The following is an 8,543-nucleotide window of genomic DNA, read 5'->3' as shown; positions in this document are numbered from 1 at the left end:
ATGCCACTTGTCTAGAATCAAAGTATTGGTCAGGGCTCAATCAGATAGAAAAAGGTCTCCCTTCCATGGCTCTGCAATGCCAGTAGCATAAAAATGACCTTAAACTTCATGGATAATAGGAAGCCAACTTAAAACAGTAGTAGGGAAAATGGTTGCTAAATCAGGGGTTAAGTCTGGCAAGCAAAGTAAATGCCATTATTAAAAAAAAAAAAAAGGATTGTGATTTTTATCCAACAATTTAAACTCTCCCTTCCTTCTAAAAAAGGGATTAAAGGAGTCAAGATCTTCAGTCAATCTCTGGTCTTTAAATTCTCTCAACTCTGGAATGATCTCCCCTTTTTTTAAAGGAGTTCCAGTTAGTTTCAATTTTTCCGTAAATCTTTAAAAACTACTCTATTTGCCAAACATTTTGAAAACTTATTCTTTTGAAATTTTGCTATTATCTTCTATTATCATTTGTAAATCCTTCCCTGTTTATTTAATTGCTGTAAATCGAGTCGAGCCTTCTCAAAATGACTCGGTATAAAAAGTTAAGCTTTAGTTTAGTTTTTATTCTAGGAACGTAGTATCTGAAAAGGTCTCATTTACTACTTACATCTAATGAAGTGACTAAATTGAGAAATAGCTTAGTTAGAGCAGTGGGCTACGAAGCAGGAATAAGAATTAAAAATCTTGCTTCTTCCACTGCTACTTCTTGTAACTTTGGCCAAGCCACTACATCCTTCTGTGCCTGAAGTATATCTTATTTTGGGGCTTAGAAAGACGAGTAATTACCAAACCAGGGGCTGAAGTGCTGTTCAGAGGGTCACTACACAGACTGCTACAGAATGGCTGGGGGTAGGGTGTGTGGAGGGAATAGGAAACACACAGCTACAATTAAAAAAAAAAAAAAATGTAAATGCTCTAATCTAAATATTAGCTGAACATATATTTATAGAAGCCAATATATAGGGACAAAACAAAAGAAAATCTAACAGCTAGCAAAAACAAGAAACAATAAAGTCATGTTAACAGAGAGGGTGAAACATGAGAAGCATTATAATGAAAAGAATGTGGGAGGATGGGACGATAGGGATATACCGTGTTTTCCCCAAAATAAGAGTGTCATATTAATTTGGGGTCCAAAAAAATGCACTTATTTTTGGGAATGCCTTATTTTTTTTCATGTACAACAATCATCTCTCCCTTCCTCTGCTCTACCCCAATTCTTCCTTTCTCCTCTCCCCATGTGCAGCATCATTCCTCCCCTCTCCCCCATCCTCTTGTGCAGCAGAACCCCACCGACCCTCCCACCATGACATACCTCCACTTCGAGGCCTCCTAAAGCAGCAGGGATGGGAGTTGCTGAAATCGACAAGTCTGATTTTTTTCTGCAAATTAGGCAGCACTAGTGTCGTGGAGTGTTGGGGACATTCGGGGGTCAATCTTAACTAGGGCTTATTTGGGGGGAGGTAAGGCTTATATTAGGAGCATCTTTAAAAATGCTAGGGCTTATTTTTGGGATAGGTCTTATTTTCGGGGAAACAGAGTAGTTAGGACACCTTACTCTCCCCTCCTAGATAAGGGGCAGTCTTTGATCACCATCAGCATATTGGTCTGTTAACTCACAAATGTATTTAGTTATTGGACGTAAAAAGAGTATTTGTCCATATATGTTGTAGTTAAAACATACCAGCACCTCAGGGAAGGAAAGTGAAGTCACACAGGACAGGAAATATGCAACATCAAAATCAAAACCCTCACCTGGGGCTCAGTTTTAGAATGAGGGAGGAGTTATTAGAGATCATCTGACAAACTTCCTTTTGTATACAATGCATTTCTTGTCATTATAAAGCATTTATTTCTTATAACTTACAAATAGAAGAAAATTAAGAAAAAGTGGTATAAAAGTATTCAACAAGTTATTCCTAGATGGCATTTAATGTGGACAAGTGCAAGGTGATGCACATAGGGAAGAACATACACAGGTAATGCTAGACTCAGTTAGGGCTCTGGTCCTTTACCTAAGGACCACCGCGGGAGCGGACTGCTGGGCACGATGGACCACTGGTTTGACCCAGCAGCGGCAATTCTTATGTTCTAATCCAGATTATAGCAATACAACTTTGGATTCCACATTATGAATCACTATCCAGAAAAATGATCTAGGAATCATGGGGGACAGAACATTGAAATTCTCCACTCTGGGTGCAAAATATTGAAGAGATGTCCTTAAAACCAAATGGTGTCAATGTATTCTTTAACAAGGTTTTAAGGACATCTCTCGAGCCTTCTTTTTTGTTTGTTCTACCACATTAAGGCAAGAATCTCTCTTTCAATTTTTTTGTGAAACGGGATACTGGGTTGATTGACCTTAGCTCAACCAGTATTGGCAATTCTTATGTTCTCGGGTGATAAAAATGCAAAGCTCTGTCTCAGAGGATAGTAGGATCTGCAATTTTCATGCATAGGGTGCGGTCATTGCCTAGAGCAGGGTTGTCCAATGTCGGTCCTCGAGGGCCGCAATCCAGTCGGGTTTTCAGGATTTCCCCAATGAATATGCATGAGATCTATGTGCATGCACTGCTTTCAATGCATATTCATTGGGGAAATCCTGAAAACCCAACTGGATTGCGGCCCTCGAGGACCGACATTGGACACCCCTGCTCTATTGAGTATGTACAGAATTATCCCACCTCAGTTATTGTATAGAATATTTCTCAGTTTGGTATACAGCTACATTTTGCAGAAAATAAATCCTTAAAGGCAGAAGGGTCTGGCTCAATATCCTACTGACTTTGGATAACATCTGTTACAGGTAAGTAACTCCGCTTTGACAATATGACGAAAATGCACATATAAGAACCTTACTTATTGGTTGCCTTAGAATGCAGCGAGATGAAATGACGAAACATGGCTGTGTTAGGTCAATAAATAAAGGGCTCCTTTTACAAAGATGCGTCAGGGCCTTAACACGCGGAATAGCGCGTGCTAAAATGCCGCGCGCGCTAGCCGCTACTGCCTCCTCTTGAGCAGGCGGTAGTTTTGGGGGAGGTAAATCCGGTGTGTGCGCTAAAAACGCTAGCGCACCTTTGTAAAAGGAGCCCAAAGTTTCGTCCTTCGGACCTGCAATCTCTTCCCCCTTTGTTGTCACTTCTGCTGTGGGCAGTCCTTTGTGTTTGGTTGACATTTCTGGGCAGAGAATGGGTGAACAGTGGGTGTGGACTGCTTCTTCCAGTTAAAGTGCTACAGTCATTGTGTGTTAACCAACTAACATGCTATTAGTTCGGAAGCACTTCCACCTCGTAAATGGGAGATGCTAAGTGCTGGTCCTGCGCATTACTGGCAACTTTAATGCATGACCAGAATATGAAACTTCTGGAAATGTCTCTTCTTGCTGCTGTGTTTATTTGGGTTTGCCTCAAGTTAAATCTTGCATTAGAGAGTGTTAAGCCTAAAACGATGTATTTTAGTAAACCCCCCAAAATTAATTCTGACAAATGTATTTAACCAGTTTTTATGTGGGACAGAAAAAGGGATCTGGGTCCATAGAGTGTTTTAGATGACAAACTGTTGATGCCATAAGACCCATATTGATTGCTGTAGACATTTTTTGAATCAAAGGCAGACATCAAGGTGCTGATTCTTTCATATGAACAAAACACCTTGCTAGAGTCCTAACTAGCAGTGTGCCTAATGCGATGACAAATTGGGATTTCAGGCTATTTACAAAAAAACCCAAGTTTTTGTCATTGATTCTAAGACAACTTCACTAAGTTGTGCTCTTGGCCAGCCACTTGCCCACACTGGAAGGGCATACATATCACTTTTTGTGAACACCTGGCATTACCACTTCTAGCCATTTCATGACTACCTATAACGTGAGTGTAAAGCCAACTAGCAGTATGCAATATTGAAAGTGGCGTTTTCCTATTATAAACTCAAGATACTTCCTGTGAATAATGATATACCTGAAAGCATTCTTCAAATCCAGGGAGCACAGAGAGTCTGCTTCCCTCCACCCTCCCTCAGGTAATATATCAAAATGCAGGGATTGTCTCTTCCAAAACTAGACCAACTACCCTCCTCCATCTCCATGCCCTCTGGCTCCACTCTGCAGCTTGAGTTCTCAAGCAATGTTCTGGGCATCATTATTGATTCTACATTGTCCTTCAACGACACCTCAATTTCTTGGTAAAAAAATGTTTTTTCAGCCTTCACATGCTGAGGAAAGTTAGATCCTGCTTCCATCAAAAATACTTTACCGTCCTTGTCAAATCCATCATCCTTTCCACATTGGACTATTGCAACTCTATCTACTTAAGCCTAACTAAGAAAAACCTTCATAGACTCCAGCGGATTCAGAATGCCGCGGCTAAGCTTATCTTCTCAAAAAGTAAATTTGACCATGTCTCTCCGCTTCTGTCCAAGCTTCACTGGCTTCCGATAATCGCCAGGGTCCACTTTAAATGCGCCTGTCTAGCTTTCAAAATCCTACACGGCATCCTCCTTCCCTGTATCCCTCTTTCTTGGAACTCCTCAAACCCTAATACCACCAGATCCACCCACAAATTAAAACTATCCTTCCCCTCATTAAGAGGCATTTCCCATACAGGAAAACTAGGAACCTCCCTCCCCTTCAGAATCACCGAGCTCTGGAACAACCTTTCCTCCCCTCTTCGGAACCTGAGCTCTCTCCAACTTTTCTGCAAACATCTGAAGACCTGGCTATTCTAAAAAAATGTGATACTTATTCCATCTCTGGCATTCTAAGCCCACTAAAAACTCTTCATACTTGGACTTCTAACCCTTTACTGTAGTTCCTTTCTATCCCATCTCCTGTAAACCGTGCTGAGCTCTACGAATGTGGAGATGATGCGGTATACAAACCTAAGGTTTAGTTTAGTTTAATGCACAGCGCTGCATACATCTAACACACTATAGAAATGATTAGTTAGTAGTAGGATGCCAGGGAAACCATTTTAAACATTTCCTTTACTGGGAAATTTTTCAATGCCCTTAAGTGTAAAGTTGGATGACGTCCACTATGCATTTCAGCTAAAAAATAAAAATCACTTGTTGAAATCCTGGTAACAAACAGATTATAAACCCTCAACAATTAACTTGATCAAAGCTTCTCTCTCTCTCAGCTTTCCATCTTACACTAATATGCCCAAAAGCTAAAATATACAGAATACGTGTTGCTACATAGAACGCAAAAGTGCCGAGGATTTCACCTTACAGCCCAGAGAAGTACTGAGCACAGCATGCTTGATAAATAGTTGGTTTTCTGCATTTTTGGGGATTGAGTTACTATAGAATACAAACAAGGGTCACTCCATGAGAGAAATTACGTTTTCAAACATTAAGAACATAATTGGCAGATTTCTAAAAAGGATAAAGATGCCATTTATTCCTGAATCTTCACGCTGCTATTTAGAAGATGAACGTAAAAAGGAGATTACAAAATAGCAGAGACATAGAACATAAGCGCCAACTTACTGAAGCTTATGATAAATGTCCATTAAACCGCTGTTGCTCTAACACTACAATTTTGTATAGCTTAGACTTCTCCCATAACCGTCAGCAGTGCACTTTCATTTCAAGTTAGAACAGGAAATGTCTCTAGATTAGTATATTTAAAGAAACAATTTCCCAATGTATTAATAAATCCTGGTGCTGATAGGATTATAGGACACATTTATACTTTGTCCTTGGAGATGCATTCAGCTCACATTTCCATTGTTTTCTGAAAGTACAGAAGAGTCTTTTAATGAGCAAATGCTCACAGAATAACACATTTCAGATCAGCAATGATCACATCCTGACGCAGGACATCTCAAGCTGGAATCCAGGAGCAGGATCCTTCCAGGATTGGCAGGAAAGGGGATATGCATGTGCTTACATGAAGCCATTCTCCATTTAGCTCTGCTTATCCATAGCCAAAGCCTTGGTTCCCCCTCCTTTTTTGCAGCAGGCACTGAATGTCTGAGTTTAAAAAAAAAAGTCTCCAAACTGCATGTGGAGAAACATAAAAAAGGAAACTCCCATACCCCTGGTCTGTACATATCAGCATCTACTCCAGTCTGATCATCACTGCTTAGCCTTCTTCACTATTGTACCCACTGCAGATATGACAGTGGTTTTGGATCCGCTGGCACTAGTAGTTACTGTGACAACAGCTGGTAGTGTTGCTGTGGTGGTGAGGATAGTGGGCTGGGCTATTGTGGTGACAGGAATGGCCGAGTCCCACTTGCTTTTTCTTTTCTGAGCATCTGCACATTGCAAAACAAAACAAAAAGCATGGACATGTTAGTGAAATAAGCAGAATCCTGATTAACTAGTATTCAAACAACCGGCACTCACCCAACTGGCAAAATAAATCGCCTGCAAAATTAAAAAGTCGTACCCGAAGAAGCAGCGGTCCTGAGCTGCGAACACCCCTCCCGCCCCAAAACAGTGGCAGCAGTCCTGAGCCACGAACCCCCCTCCAACCCTGAAGCAGCCACCACAGCAGTCCTGAGATGCAAACCCCACCTTCGTTCCTCCCTCATTTACCGAACAAGCTGAGGCAGTGCTGAAAACAGGTTACTTGTGGCCAGCCCCGGCAGGACCTTTCTTCTGATGCGTCACTTCTGACGTAGCAAAGGAAAGGCCCTACCGGGACTGGCCGTGAGCAGCCTGTTTTCAGTGCTGCCTCTGCTGATTGGCTGCTGCTTTGATAAGTGAGGGGGATCCAGGAGGCCAGACCTGCGCAATGGAGGATGCTCACATGGTTTTGAATAAAGAACAGACTATAGTTATTATAGGGCTTGTTTTTAGAGCAGTATCTGAATAACCAGGCTATCAGCGTTACAGAAGTCTACAATTTCAGTTTAGAAAAATAAGCTAAATAGTTCTCCGTAGGCTACAAAAATTCATTACTGCAGGTCTTTTATATAATACTTAATTCAAGGAAAGGTTGGTATGAAATAAAATTATGTTATCCAGAATATTTGTATCTCATCAAGACACGATTGTAAATATATACTTTCAGTTCTGGTTTACTTATGACATTCAGCACAAAAATTTTCATATCCTTTTAGTCAGAATACAGGACATTAAAACTTGGCAACTCCTCTGGACAAAGTGAAAGAGGGATGTTCAAGCACTTGAATGTTGATCCTTTCTCCTCTCCAGTGAATATCAAGTGAGGATATTCCCAAAGTACATAAGGGGAGAAAATCAGAGCGACAAAGAAGACTGGTTGTGAGGATGCTGGCGTCTGACTGGCATTCAAAGCAGTGGGCCTGGAGAATTAAGTGACTTGCTCAAGGTCACGAATGCCTGCACCAGGATTTGATCAGGGTTCAGAGGCAGCAGCTCTACCAGTTGAGCCACAGCCCTTCCTATGCACTAATTCAGGGCTGCCCAAGTCCGGTCCTCGAGATCTACTGGCAGGCCAGGTTTTCAGGATATCTACAATGAATATGCATGAGAGAGATTTGCCTGCACTGCCTTCTTGGTATGCAAATCTCTCTCATGCATGTTCATTGTGGATATCCTGAAAACCTGGCCTGCCAGTAGATCTTGAGGACCGGACTTGGCAGCCCTGCACTAATTCAAGCTCCTGACCCGAATATCCTTGGGGATCCACTTTCTCATGGCTTCCTTAGCATGTACCTGCCAGCAGTTCACACCTCTTACCTGCAACAGATGTACTGCTTGTGCTAGTTGGTGCCGTGGTAGTACTTGTTGTGGTGCCTTTCTTTGTGCCCGTAACAAACTCGATCTTTGGAAAATAATTAGTGATATGAAAAAGAAAAAAGGACAGTAAAAGCTCTGCAGACATATTCCATGCAATATAAAAGGGGTAGGCAATTCTGGTCCTCGAGAGCCGGAGCCAGGTCAGGTTTTCAGGATATCCACAATGAATATGTACGAGATGGATTTGCATGCACTGCCTCCTTGAGATGCAACTCTATCTCATGCATATTTATTGTAGATATCCTGAAAACCTGACCTGGCTCCGGCTCTTGAGGACCGGAATTGCCTACCCCTGCAATATAACAATAAAGCCTTAGCATATGCACTTCATTTTTTTTTTTTATATCCGCTTTGAGGTAATACAGATCTTAGCACTCAGTTAAGTTTGTGGGTTTTTAAGAAGCACGCATGCGTGTTGATTCAGCATCTAGAGCAGACATGGGCAAATCTGGTCCTCGAGGGCTGGAATCCAGTTGGGTTTTCAGGATTTCCCCAATGAATATGCATGAGATCTATTTGCATGCACTGCTTTCAATGCATATTTATTGGGGAAATCCTGAAAACCCGATTGGATTCCAGCTCTTGAGAACTGGAGTTGCCCATGTCTGATCTAGAGTAGAGAGTTGCGCGGGGACAGAAATCCCACCCGTCCCCGCCAAAGTCCCACCCGTCCCCACCCGTCCCCGTGAGGAATCCCACCCGTCCCCACCCGTCCCCGTGAGGAATCCTTCCGTCCCCACCCGTCCCCGCGAGGAATCCCCTCCGTCCCCACCCGTCCCCGCGAGGAATCCCCTCCGTCCCCGCCCGTCCATATAAAC

General features: G+C 42.2%; 1 protein-coding gene across 2 annotated transcripts in view; it reads right to left on the bottom strand.

Moving 5' to 3' along the window:
• Nucleotides 1-5,364: 5,364 nt before the first annotated feature.
• The window catches only part of SAP30BP (SAP30 binding protein), a 108,100-nt gene continuing 104,921 nt past the window's right edge, over nt 5,365-8,543 (bottom strand). For both annotated transcript variants that reach the window (XM_033962482.1, XM_033962483.1), the window contains 2 exons: nt 7,666-7,750; nt 5,365-6,254 (listed from right to left, as the gene is read on the bottom strand). In XM_033962482.1, the coding sequence (XP_033818373.1) occupies nt 6,073-6,254; nt 7,666-7,750 (267 nt within the window). In that variant the 3' untranslated portion in view covers nt 5,365-6,072. The remainder of the gene's footprint in view (nt 6,255-7,665; nt 7,751-8,543) is intronic.

This window comes from Geotrypetes seraphini, chromosome 10 (genome assembly GCF_902459505.1).
Source record: "Geotrypetes seraphini chromosome 10, aGeoSer1.1, whole genome shotgun sequence".
In the NCBI taxonomy this organism is placed as follows: domain Eukaryota; kingdom Metazoa; phylum Chordata; class Amphibia; order Gymnophiona; family Dermophiidae; genus Geotrypetes; species Geotrypetes seraphini.
The sequence above is the reverse complement of the archived record's forward strand: the minus strand, read 5'-3'. Positions and strand labels throughout refer to the sequence as shown.